The sequence below is a fragment of the Physella acuta genome, unplaced genomic scaffold (genome assembly GCF_028476545.2).
Source record: "Physella acuta isolate Inbredline_101_S28 unplaced genomic scaffold, ASM2847654v3 ptg001950l, whole genome shotgun sequence".
In the NCBI taxonomy this organism is placed as follows: domain Eukaryota; kingdom Metazoa; phylum Mollusca; class Gastropoda; family Physidae; genus Physella; species Physella acuta.
The window spans coordinates 52,807-66,914 of NW_026733455.1; the positions used below are offsets into that span (position 1 = coordinate 52,807).

The window sequence follows — 14,108 nt, forward strand, 5'->3', positions numbered from 1 at the left end:
TGATAATCAGAATCAGGTCATTATACATAAAAGGAAGCATTGGTTCGTCTGTCTGATAGTCCTTTAAAAAGGACTCTGCACACATATTCCTTTAAAAAGGACTCTGCACACATATAGAAACAAAAAAAAACCTAGCTATGCTTGTAGAAATTATCCTGCTTAATGTCATAAATGACCTCACGCTTTTAAAAAGATTATTACCTCTCCCCCCCCCCTCCGTCACACATCACAAAAAGCCAGGCCCCGCCCTCTAAAATGACGTCACACCTCAGCCTATAACCCCTCCTACACCCCACCCCCCCTTGATTGCAGTTCAATTTTTCTTAAAATAGGATTTTTTTCCCAAAATCTTGTCTGAACTCTGTCAAAATAGAGTATTTTAATCAATTCCTTTTACAATTTATTAAAACAGTTTTCTAAAATGCTAAAATTCGTTTTCTAACATTGCTTTTTAATAATGCAAAAGTGTGATGTCACACGATCTGACCCCCCCCCCCCCCCATCCCCTCATCACACACCGTCACACGATTACGGATCCCCCCTCCCCCTACGAGTGTGACGTCATTTATGAACGACCCCAATGTCCCCACCTATGATACACATGATGACGTAAAGAAATATCGTGGAAGTTTTAAGTTAGTTTATATCGCGGAATAACAGAATTAAGTTGTTTTTTTAAAACAATTTCACTAGTAACTACGCTAGTAATACTCATGTCAGAGATGTAGCCGCCCGACAAAGTGAAAAGCGGATTTTTTTTTACAAGCGGATGGGAGGGGGCAGTGACAGCGGCAATTTTCTCAAACACTGTAATTCGAGGCTTCTTAAACATTTCAAGGACGTTTTACCACAGTAAAAATCAATTAGATCTAGACCCTGCTAGATGGTGTAACTAAATTATAGCAGACCTACATATTTTGTTCAATGACCTAAAACGATGCAGATATAGTTTTTGTTTTCGCTTTAATCTAGCAGTAAGCCCAATATTAAAGATAACCACGTTAAAATTAGATAAACAGCGTTTGTAGAACTGCCTTGACCGTGAGACACTACTGTGCTCGCGCGTGGTCTCGTGTCGTAGGTCTTACGGTCAGCGCGACCTTGAAGTGAGAGGCGGTAAAAAGTTGAGTGAAGTTGAGTGAAAACAGCACAGTCATAGTCCTTCAAATTATTTTTCTTTTCTTTTGATAAATACAAACTTTTTTTTTTACGTCGGCGCAAAATCTTTCCTTTTTTTAAGAAGACAATCGGCGATGCTAATGAGCTGGTAATGTTAGGATTTAATTTTTTTTTTAATTACACAGCCTAGCGGTAGCCCATTGATGACGTCACGTAATTAATGCGAATTTTACCCCAACCTCTATCGTCATAAATAACCAGACAGCCACGTCAAGAATGACATCAAAAAGTTCTGTCTACAGCCTCACCCATCTCATACAGTCAATGTGTATTTGGTCCATAGCGCATGTGAGATTGACGATTACGTCATTTGCTATTGGTTTTTTTAACGAACGTGATAAATAGGCCTATTGGCGTTAGGAAATCTTGTTGGTTAATAATAATAGTTAAAAATCTAGATCAAGATCCACGACTATATTAATTATTAATATACTGCGAGGTCACTGTAAGTTGAGATAGACCTAGAAGACCTTCTAAGGTCGCAGTGACCGAAACATCTGCTATCGTGGGGTACACAAAGAACCGTGATTGATCTAGGTTCGTAAAAACGTGTCTTCTCGCACATCTAAAATAACAGAACACAATAATTCGATAAATTATGTCTCGCTATTTACCCGTAATTCCGCAGCTACGTTTCGCCCTTTTGTGTTTAACCCACACCGAGAAAATTTTAATTTAAATAAATAGAAACCTACGCTCACATAGTTCAGGCTATTCTTTTTTTATTTAAACCTAAGGCTTATTTTCTTGAAGAAAAAAATATTAGTTCTAGATGTAGGTTTAATTATAATCGAGATAATTTCCATGCGCGACCAGAATTTTAATGATTTAGGCCACATTCCAATTTTTTTCTTTACGGACGGTGATGATCAGGAGACAACAGACCACTCGCGGGGTCAATAAAGTTCACAATATAAATAGAGCCAACGACTGCCGAGATATTGTCGGGAAGGGATTTGGGGGGCGGGGGGCGTCGATTGTTATGATTGAAGATGTTTGAAACCATAGAACCGGATAACACGGAAATTTAACACAAGAAAAAAAAGGTCGACACTAAATCGATTTTGATGTTTACTGTGGGCTTTTGCGTAACATTTGCGGCCTAATTCCGCAACAGGGGTGTCAAAATCGAAAAATTACGGACAAAACCGTACAAGTAGGTAGGCCCTAACAGAAAACAATGAATCTAGATCTAGAATCTAGTAAACGGAGATACCCGAAAAACGATGCTAAATTTATCCCTCGGCTATCTACGTCACGATCTAGAATCTAGGTTAGGCAGAGCCTATGCAAAACTGGTCAGGTTGGGGTCATACCGCGAGGCTTAGCGAAGGAGAGGGTTGGAAATAGACTCCGAAGTTAACGCAGACCCACGGCAAAAAAAAAAATAAAGGCAGAAAAACTTTAGATCCATCAGAATTGAATTTTTTTTTAAATTCGATTTACGCACGGTTTTCAAGGTTTACCTATAAAATTCAAGGGGTTTTGCTCATTTTTGGGGAAATTCAAGGGTTTTTCAAGGCCTTGAGATGTTTTTTGGAATTCAAGGGTTTTTCAAGGATTCAAGGTCCGCTACGGACCCTGATTCAAGTTGTGCTTGCATTAATTAGAGAGTTCAGTTTCCAAACATCCTTATTTGGACTTTCATAGTTTTGAGCTAGTAATTTTTTTATTATGAAGAACCTATGTTATAAGTTTAAGGTATATTTTTCTATTATTGTAACACTAATCATACTTTCATTTCATATAAAAATATATACGTAAAATAATTGCAACATACTGTCAGCAATGAGAGAGAAGATGTATTTTCTTAAATCAAAGTATCGTAACTCATGTCCCATTAACTTCAGATAAACTTGAGCAAGAGGCGGACCCTGAGATTTTTTTGGCTTGATCTTCAACTAAAAAATTAAAACAAAATTAAAAAGTCAGCCTACTTTGCTGCAAAATCTGTTAATTGCTATTTATATAATAATGAATAACAGATGAATTATATGTATGCAATAATTCACAAATTACTAATAATTATCAAAAAATCAATATCTTGTACAGAAGCATTTGTGATGTTACTTTTAAATATTAGTAAATAAAAACAAGCTGCATCTTAAGTTTAATTGACAAATTAACTTACTATTTTGTAAATTTCTTCAATCATTTCCTGTGGGCCAGACTTTCTATCACTTTTTTTACTTGCACCACTTTGCTTAATTATGCCATGTGGGCCTAACAGGATGCTCAAAACATGGCCAGCATCTATTGTCTTAATGCCAATCTATACTCAATGAAAGAATTGGTTTCCATTCATTTAAAAAAAATTCATATTTTAAAATTATCTTGAAAATAAATATCTTAGAAAGTATAAAAATTACATTTTTAGCTGTACTGAATGAACAAAATAAATTGAAAAATGTAAAATCTGGAAAACTCAAACCTTTACCTCTAGAAACTCACTGTAAAGACCATAGACATAAGTGTCTAGATTTAAAATCAAGCTTTCATATCTGTTCATTGTTCCTATAGAGGAAATCTTGAGAACTTCCCCCATTTTGAAACCTTCTGGGAACATTTTAATATTTTAAATGAATCCATCATTATAGCATGATATTTTTAATGAATCCATTATTACATTTAAATGAGAAGCATGATCTTTAAGAGCATTAATTATTTATTCCAGATTACAAAAAGTATTTAGTTAAACTATTACTAAAGAGAGGTTGTTGTTTTGTTTTGTGTTTTTCAATTATTCATGCACTTTATATAATTGTAACTAAGGGTTAATAAATGGTAAAGATTAGCAAACATATTTTTCTAGTGTTAATGAGCGTGTAAATATTTTTTTAAATCTATGCTCACTGTGCAAGCTGCTCATCATCTGGAAGTAGGAGTGCTCAAGATCAACATGGGGATGTGGTGCCAATTTGAGGGCGTCAGAACAATTTTTAGCACTGGAAAGATAAAGACAAGAATTTTTAAATCATAAAACTTTATCTTTAACCATAATATATGTCTTCTAACTATATTACACATTGTTAAAGTGTTTGGGCATCTTTTATTGATGCTACATAAAAAAAGCTAATACATATTATTTTTATAACAGATTGTTGAAAATCTGGATTCCTTCACTTACAAAAGAAGCAAAATAATATTTGAAAAGGAATTCAATGTTAAAAAAACATGTAACAATTACTTTTTTAAATATTAAAATAATTAAATCTGGATGTTTAATTTTCATTTAAGGGTAAGATGAAGTAAAGCAGGAAATATGATGTTCACTAAACAACAAAACAGATATTTTAAACTACACAGTCATAGCTTACAGTGACGATAGAGGGTAAAAAGTAGAGTTCCCAAAACTGCCCAGGTAGGTCTGGACTAGGTTGGACACATGCATGTCCAGCTCACTGTGAAGGTGAAGGGCAATATTTTCTAGTATAATCTTCTCGGGCTCAAGGTGCATTAGAACAAGGAAGGCAATGTTCCGAAGTTCATGTGTTTCATTTAAATCATAGAAAACACTCAGCATTCTTTCCTGTGCCTGGAGACAGAAGTTGAAAGCATTTTGTCATTGTAGTCTTAACAATAAATAAAACTATATAATCCCAATGAAAATTATGTAATATAGAAAAAATATTTTAGGCCTACACAGTTATATTATAGTATCCAGTAGTCCTCAGTGTATTTTATAAAATACAATAGTATTAAACATGATATAATAATATGGATTTTTTTTTTATGTAAACCAACTCAATATGATTAAATAATTTAATTTAAAATATTTTTAAAAGACTTCATATATCTAAAAATAGCAAAACATTTCTACAATTTTCTTTATGTAAATTTCAAATGAAAAAGATGCAAAAATAGTAATTAATAGTAAGGGCTTGAACAAAAACAAGTTAATTAAAAAGTCTAGTGACATTTAAGCGCAATTTCCTTATGTTATCTAAAAATAGCTCTGTCGTAGCGTAAATCAAGAGCAGGGTTAGTAAAACCATTGGTTAGTTATTAAAACGTTTTTTTATTAATTTTTTTTCCAGTATTTTACATGTTTTATTTACAATAGAGTTACATGACTAAAAACCATTGCGCTCCTACTGAACGTGATGACGCAGCCATTGAACGTGATGGCGCAGCTATTGAACGTGATGACGCGTGTGGTGTGGTTGGATAAATATGCCTACTAATTCGGTCCAAATTTTAATTAATTCAAAAAAAATTTTGTGACTGAACGAAAGGATATTTTTGAAAACTTTCTTCGGCAATATTGTTCTAAATTATGGCAGGAATCGATTGGTACATGTTTCAAGTCACTAAGTGGTCTGGTTGCCGAGATATGGGGAAAAAACTGCTTTTTTTTTAGGTTTTTTGGCTTTTCCGGGAAATCCATGAAAGAAACCCGGAATTTTTATGGCCTATGTTCATCCTCGTAACTTGCTTAACATAATTGCTTTTGGAACTAGTCATCGATATTGCTTCGTTGAGGAGGAGATAAGACTTAAGCTGCGGACACACATCCATCCATCCATCCATCCATCCATTCATTCATACATTCATACATCCAGAAATGACGGGTTAATAAACGCAATTCTCCAGAATGGAAATTGCGCTAAAAAATATAATTAAAAATTATTAATTTTTTTTTTAAATTTGACAAATACATTATAAATACTTCTTTTAAGATGAAACTATGAACTGGTACTCACATCTTTCTTAGCTGCCACATCAAAGTACAACCTCTGGTGTCCCAGAATTGACAACACCCTGAGGTACAGGTGTTCTGTGGTGTTGAGCAACACCTTCTTCAGCACTGGCACAGACTGGGGCAGTCCAGAGTTAGAGAGAGCTTTTAGGCATAGAATTTTATCATTCAAAGTCTCATTCTCCATGAGCTTGCTGACAGCCTGTAACAAAGGAGAAATAAACTGGTTAAAGTACAGTAACTGGTATGGGCATGTTAGATTTTCAAATAGTAATAGTCTAATACAGGTATGATTGTTTGTTTTACAAAGGTGAATTGATATAATTCTTTAATCTCTATTTATTCAACAGCCCGCATATTTAATTGAAAATAACTATTTTTTAACAACTGTATAGTGTTTGATTATTTCACTAAGGTGGGGGTAGGGGCAATAAATAGAAAAATCTTCCCACAATATGACCCAATCCCTAAAACTGGCCTATACTATCATTAACACTAATGCCTTCAGTGACTGTAAATCCATCAGTGACAACAAAATATTATGACGTGTTGTGCTCACTTTAACTATGGCTTGAGCCAGCTCCTCGTGTCTTTTGATAACAATTTCCTGCTTGCTGTTGATCATGTGCATCTTATTCTCCACAAACTGCTTGGTAAATTTATCGCCATTCACCTTCAGACTCTATGGAGAAATAAATACATTTTGAAAAGTATGCATTGTTATTGTTTATGTAAAATGTTTTGTAATATAAAAAGTATAATTATGTTACTATCCCTTTACACTTCCACCCCACAGAAAAGATGTTTTTTTTTTAACAAATCCTGCAAGGGGTTGTAGAATTGTTACTTAGCCTAGCAGTCGACTCACAGTCAACATTGACTTAGCTTTGGCTAGCTCTAGCAGCTGATCTCTCTTAGCTAAAGTCAGCTTGAAGCCCAAGGAGCCAAGAGACAGGTAAACAGCCTGCTTCATATCAGTGGACCACTCTGCTCTATTATTTTCAGCCAAACTCTGAGAGAACAAATTAAAAACAATTGAATATTTAGTAATTGCTGTCAGTGTAAAAATAAAAGTTAAATTCTATAGTATATTTTTAAAAATTTGTCTCAAAAACTTTATTTGGATAATTATAAGTGGTAAAATGAATAATCCCAATACAGAATTTAATAAAACAGCCTAAAATTGTTCGAAGCTTTACATTGTCTACAGTCAAACTGTCAATACGACAGATCAATTTTTTTTTTACCTGTCTTCTGATAAAAAAATCAGGTACAATTTCTGCTTACTATGAATTTATGAATGAGTTCTGGTGTTGGTGTTGCCATGAGGGTGAGTACATTGAAAGCTGTTGCACATTTGTCCATCATGAAGTGGTCAGTAGAGCACACATCTAGAATAAGGCTTGCTGCTGGCTCAGTCCCCACAAAAGGAAGAACATTGAAGAAAATGTCTCTAAAGACCAGAAAAGGTCATAAGTGTTTTCCAAAGTACTTTAATATATTTCATTTTCAAACTATTTGATTGCTTGAGTAAAATTATACTCTTATTATCAACGTTAATTGGTCATATCCAATTATAAAATGTTTCAAATTATTAAAATCTTTTTAAAAGCACAACATAAAATACTGTGAGTGAATGTTTCAAATGTTTAGATTATTGTTTAAAACAACAGAATACTGCTAGGCTGTACTTCTGCTTTCCTACAATAAAAACAAAATAACTGTGAAATTGAAAAATATATTTACGCTGCCAGATCAAGTTTATTTTGAGACTTCCTGATGGGCAGGTATATTTTATCCCAGAGTTCCCTGATAACAGACATGGGGCTGGAGCTCAGCATTTCTACCACAATCCCAAGATGCACCAGTGAGTCACTTGAAGCAATGTCAGCAGTGTTCTCAGCTGCATACTTCAAGTGTGTCTGAATCTGAGTATTAGATTTAAAAGAAAACATGTTTTAATCATTATTCCATCAAGGTCTAAATTTTCATAAAGCATGGGTACACTTTAATAATGCATTTTTTTGTTTCTCCAGTAAAATTCTCTTACTATTTTTCCCATATGTTTGAATTTTTTAATGAAAATATGAATTGATTATTACAATCCAATTTTTTCTCTATTGAGCTTTTTTTTGAAGTCTAACTTAATAGCTTAGCTTGTGCAGTGGCAGTAACTTTTTAAACAAATATCTGGAACAATTACATAGCTAATTGAAAATTTTGAAAACTTAATTTTCTTTTAGGTCAATAAAATATCTCATAACTCAAGTTTGATCTTGATTTACCATATCAACAGTGTAAACATTAAATAGCTTGTCCTTCTTCATGGGGTCTTCCTGTGAGGTTTGAAATGGAACCTGAGAATCAACAGCCTGGTATGGAAGAGTCATGTGCAAACTGCTTTTAATGGATTCATTGGGGTCAGCCACAGGTATATGGGTTGATTTGGACATTTTCTTGATGTCCAGAAGAAACAATGTCTGGCTGAAATGTAATAAATGAATTTTTTTTTTATAAAATCTCAAAAATCAATAACGCTAAAAATTACAAAAGTGTTCTATTGCTAGAAAAAAAATGATAGCTAAAATTATTATTTGCTACTTGAGGTACACATTTTTAAACTGTTTCAACACTTTTGTGAACTTGTATATTCTGATTATTTTGTAAGCCTCAATGCAAATGACATTCTCTTTAAAACTGAGCAAAGAGTGAACATGTTAATGTGTGATATATAGCCTAAAAAATGTGGCTGTGGAAAAGGCAGATGGTAAAACAAACTTCTTGACATTGTTTCTTAAAATTGAGCCATGGGCCTACTAAAATACTAATGAAGTACTTAAATGATAATACAGCACCATGCACACACTGGCTTGGGTTAAGGTGATATTTTAACCTACAAGCAATGTGTTATGTACAAAATTTGAATGCCTTTTTCCAGCAGAATTATTGTGTTGTATTCAGTAGGTATTGACTTCAAAGATTAAAATTACCAAAGTATGATGATGGAAGCATTAATTATATATTTTATTCACTAATGAAGACCAGAAAAAAATGCAAGATTTAAAATGGCTTACAACAAAAAGATGTTTTAACTCTATAAAAACAAGTAACCAAAATGCCACCTAGTTAAGAACATGGTGACTACAGTCTTGAATAAAACAGAGTACAGATATAAGTTTAAATGACCCAACGTTAAAATGTAAGATTCAATTTTTAAAATAGGATAATGAGATGTTAGTTATACAGAATCCTCTTTAATAGAAACGAACAAAAACTTGCAGAATCATGTTTTTGGTAATGAAAGGTTTGTTTTTAAAAAAGTAAATCTATAATATTACTTTAAAGTTGTGATTACAGATCCTTTGTCCCAATAAGGGGAGAATGAAATCTTGGTTTCAGCAACAGCAGACTGGATTCTAAACGTGGTATTATCTCCCTTGACATTATATTTCAGATTAGCTGCAGAACTCAATGGATTGTCCTAAAATAGGTTTTAGCTTTGATCAAAGTATACAAAGAATGGTTTTATAATATTCTATGTTAATAAACACAACATTTTAATTGTCTTATAATTACTAGCATTCAGTTTTCATTTTATAATTATTTTTTTTATTTTTTAAAGCTTGAATTTTGTTTTTTATATATAAATTTGTAGGTTTAATAGATGCATAGAAAAAATGTACCTTGCTAAGGCTGGTTGGGAAATAACCATGAAACATGGTTTTAAAATAGCTGGATTTGTCCAGGCAGTTATCATAGTCTCGCACTTTGGAGATGAAAAACTTGGACTGCTTGTCTGGGGGTTGTACTGTGGTGTACAGGGTCAGGCAGTCACCAACTGGTGAACGCTAAAAATACAAGACATTTATCATGCTACAAAAGACTGAAAACATGTAGATATATAACTATGGTGAATATCAAAAATATGTAAGAACATAATGTAAATATGAACACAGTTATGGTGGATGCTAAAAATATACCAGATACTTTTTTATTTTATGGTGAAAAATATGCAAACAGTTGATGGTACCTTCTGGTATACCAGATGCAATATTTTTCTTAGTCTTACTGTTTGTTTAGGGTTAGGATTAGAGCAGGGTATTGGGTTAGGTTTACAATAATGATTCACAAAATCAAAGTTTTAGAGTGTTTATTTTTATGCTTTTGCAGGAGGCACCATGTTTATACTTTTATTTTGGTATGCAAACAGCCATAATTTTTGCTCTAGTGATGAAATTTACTGAAACTGAACTACCTTAAGTTACTGCTAAAATGTTCTATAACTGGCAGTCACCTTATTCTGTGGTTATAGAGTTAGTAGGCAAATTTCTAAAATTTAAAACTGCATTGATCAAAACAAAAACAAGATAAACTAAATATAGAAAGAATAAACTATTCCTTACAACTGACTCCTAAATCAATAACGGCACATAAGTAGTAGGACTACCTAACAAAATAACATGCTCATTTACATCAGAAAACTAAATCCTATAATATGTCAACATTTACCTCCAAAACTTTGTAAGAATTGACAGAAGATTCACCATTCCTGCTGGGATGTTGTAGAACATCTTCAACTAAGTTTCTTTTGTTAAGGTTAAGTTCAAACAGAGAAATAAAGCCACGTTTAGTATTGGCAGACCACTCAGTCTCTTTGTTGTTGAATGTGATTGCTGCTACCATGCCTTCAACATACCTTTTTTTTAAAAATACATTTTAAGTAATACATACAATAAATTATTTTAAATTCAATAAACATTGTGTAGCCTACATATTTAAATATATTTACTTAAAACATATGTGTAACAATAAACATTAAAATGAATTTGGTATAGTCACATACTCAAAACCAAAAGGAAGTTCCAGAGTTTCAATTATTGCTTTAGTATCTTGTCCTATCATTTCCATGAGAAATTCCTCTGGAAAAATATACTCTTCAGCCTGTAGATAAAAATATTATTCAGACAGTAGTTTAGCAGACAATGAATAGCCTACTTTTGCACCAAGTTACATTAGTTTATAATGATAGCTTTTCTCCAAATAAAAAGTAAATTTTCACTAATATTTATTTTTATTTTTGCATTTCAAATTTCATGTTCACACGATATTAGTGATGAAATGTGTAAATGATTACCTTATACTGTGTAACTGGCTGGTGTATGTTGTATAAGACAACATTTCCCAGCTGGACATGAACTTGACTGTATGTTGTAAACTGGACACGGGCCTCAGCATGCATGCGAAAACCAGAGTAAATGTTTGACTCTGAGGGCAGGCCAGTCACTATCTGCACATCATAGCTGTAGCTGTATTCTTCATTGGGCTGAAAGGCTGACATCCCAGAATAAAGTAAAGTGGTTGAGATTGCATAAAGTAAACTGATTTAGATAATACAAAGTAAACTCATTTAGGTAACAGAAAGTGATTGAGATAGCACATAGTAAACTGATTTAGAAACCGCAGAGTAAAGTGATTTAGATAACACAAACAAAGTAACGTGATTTAGATAACACAAAGTAAAGTGAGTAAGATAACGCAAACAAACTAAACTGACTGAGATAACACAAAGAAATTGAGCTATTCTAAAACACAGTCAATGAGTCAGGCACTAATATTTATCATTCTTATAAGCAGCGTATACAAAAAGCAGTATTAAAAAAAAAGCAGATAAGAGTTCTGCTACCTAACATATGAGGGGAGATTGTGTAGAAATACATTTACGTTTTGAGAGTTGATGTATTAACCTTTCCTAGATGGGTGCATTGTATGCCCTATAATTAGTTGCTATTATTGTAATCTTAAAATGTTAATACACAAATTTTAACAAACAACAAATAAGAAAGATACATTCTTAATGCGTGTTCTCCATCTGTGTGGATAATGTGGGGAGGGTGTTTAGGAAGGATTATAACCCCTCCTATTGGACCCCCCCCCCCATTATTTTTATAACCATAAGTAGTTTCTATAAGTGTTCTCTCAATTAAATATCAGCATTTTTATAGCCAACAAATCAACAAATATTAACAACTCTCCAATTGCCAACAATGATCTGTATCTAGGAATAATCTATTACTCCTTGATTTGCATAATTTCATTATTTAATTTGGCATAATTTTTTATTTAATTTTATTTTATCAAATTATTTTATTTTTTTATTAGGCTAATATGTATGAATATTTATATCTCAATCATTTTACAATATATTTCAAGGTAAAATAATGAATCATAATAAACAAGAGTTGAACATACCAAGTATCCCACTAGTGAAACCCAGCAGCAGAAGGAACCACATTGTTCAGTTTCTCCCACCAGAATAAACCACCAGCAAGCACTGGCTAATTGTTTCATACATTGTTGTGGTGTTCTGTTATCCATACTGTCAATCATTTGTTCTGTTTTGAGCTGGGAAGTGATAGTGTTTGTTAGCCATGACATGTATTTCATAAACACAAAAGTCATTTGGACAAGTGTTTGGAACTATTTGAAATAGGAGGGAAAGAAATTGGTTATTTCAGTAACTGAGGCAACAGGTCTTATTTCAGTATTAAATGATATTTGTTTTCAAATTTTTGCTTATGTTATAATACCATCTGGGGACAAGGGTGGATTGCTTATATTTCCACGCAGGTCACAGAAGGATTAAAAAGAAACTTATAAATGTACAAAACTTAAGTTGTAAATAACAATAAACTTGTTTATTATTTTTTTTAAATAAGGCATCATTTTCAAAGGCATCATTTACAGTAAGCTGAGTTATTCCACCAAAAACTGTTTTATAGAATAAAGAATTGACTGTACATAACTTAAAATAAAGGATTAGCATTGTATGTACTGATATATCAGTACTTCCATCAACTATAAGCTTGTGGAACGATGCTGCTTGAAGTTCTGTCAATATGTTCTTTACAACCACCTTGTTGATTGCTTCAACAAACTCAAGGCGTAGTTCTTACTTCACCCAGAGTTTTCTTCCAGGCATCTCTTTGAAGCAAGTCCACCCCCCCCCCCCCCTCCCTCCACCCCCCCCCCCCCACCCCCCCCCCCCCCAAATGAAATGGAATTTATACAGAAAATATATAATTTTAACTGTCTGCCACCCCTGGAAACTTCAGTCTGTGTCCCCCCCTCCCCCCCCCCCCACCCATCGTCCCCGTCTCCCCCCCCCCCCCCCCCCCCCCCCCCACCCCCGGAGAAGAAAGTCTGGAAGAAAGACCAAGTTAACCAACTGGTATAGAAACATACTTCCTGTCTAGTATAGAAGCATGCTTCCCCATGTGGTTATGAATCAGTTGGACCTACAGCATCGAGGCATTTATAATAATCCCAAGAATCGGATACATAATATATAAATCCTTAAACCAAGCAGAAAAAAAAACACATCCACCTAAAGTAGCGTACAATTTGCATCTGACTGGTAAATCGTCATAGTATTTAAGGGTGAGGTGGGGAGGGGATGACGATGGAAACACCTTGCAGGGTCAGCTTCAAGTCACAATCCCTTTCATGTCCTGTCAGTTTTGAGGCAGTGGCGTGCAGAGCTATGTAGATGCCCGGGGCAAACCCAAGGGAAGATGCCCCCATAAATTTTATATATATATATATATATATATATATATATATATATATATATATATATATATATATATATATATATATATATATATATATATATATATATATATATAATATCATACGGTGTTAAAAGTGTTATAACATTTATAACTTCAGTTCTATTTAAGAGCCCATTTACTTTACAGATTGCTCTACTTTGCTTTAAAATCCTTTTACACAACTTTTAGCATGCCCTACAATTCATAAAAAATAATATGGGCACATTTGTTTGAAATGATATCACTACAATGTATATTTAAAAAATCTATTGATGCTTACGAACATTCTTATTTTTTAGTATATTCATATGCATAAAACCGAATAAATTCTCTAGGGTGCCCCTACAATTTATCAAAAAATAATACGCGCTTACTTCATCTGCAAATGCCCTTAAATTTATTTTACGAAAAATTCCCCCCAAAAATTGTAAGGATGCCCTTAAAATGTATTATAATGAATATATTATACATAAATACTTTAAAGATGCCCCCAACAATAAATAAAATAATGATTGTTATAGTTACTGTATGGATGCCCTTCAAATACAACAAACCAATATAAGCTTAATAACTTCAAAGATGCCCCTGCAGTCTGCAGTGTATAAATATAAATATATGGA

At 33.3% G+C, this 14,108-nt stretch overlaps 1 protein-coding gene across 1 annotated transcript in view; it reads right to left on the bottom strand.

The window, feature by feature from the left end:
- Positions 1-12,247, bottom strand: part of LOC131931354 (vitellogenin-5-like) — a 28,515-nt gene extending 16,268 nt beyond the window's left edge. Inside the window, exons 1-17 of the mRNA XM_059288140.1 lie at positions 12,128-12,247; positions 11,013-11,209; positions 10,722-10,819; positions 10,388-10,574; positions 9,562-9,726; positions 9,217-9,359; positions 8,164-8,362; positions 7,625-7,806; positions 7,166-7,331; positions 6,747-6,890; positions 6,438-6,560; positions 5,883-6,080; positions 4,497-4,714; positions 4,033-4,124; positions 3,617-3,735; positions 3,311-3,451; positions 2,960-3,080 (exon numbers count right to left, since the gene is read on the bottom strand). Of these exons, the coding sequence (XP_059144123.1) occupies positions 2,960-3,080; positions 3,311-3,451; positions 3,617-3,735; positions 4,033-4,124; positions 4,497-4,714; positions 5,883-6,080; positions 6,438-6,560; positions 6,747-6,890; positions 7,166-7,331; positions 7,625-7,806; positions 8,164-8,362; positions 9,217-9,359; positions 9,562-9,726; positions 10,388-10,574; positions 10,722-10,819; positions 11,013-11,209; positions 12,128-12,170 (2,536 nt within the window). The 5' untranslated portion in view covers positions 12,171-12,247. The remainder of the gene's footprint in view (positions 1-2,959; positions 3,081-3,310; positions 3,452-3,616; positions 3,736-4,032; positions 4,125-4,496; positions 4,715-5,882; positions 6,081-6,437; positions 6,561-6,746; positions 6,891-7,165; positions 7,332-7,624; positions 7,807-8,163; positions 8,363-9,216; positions 9,360-9,561; positions 9,727-10,387; positions 10,575-10,721; positions 10,820-11,012; positions 11,210-12,127) is intronic.
- Positions 12,248-14,108: the final 1,861 nt, after the last annotated feature.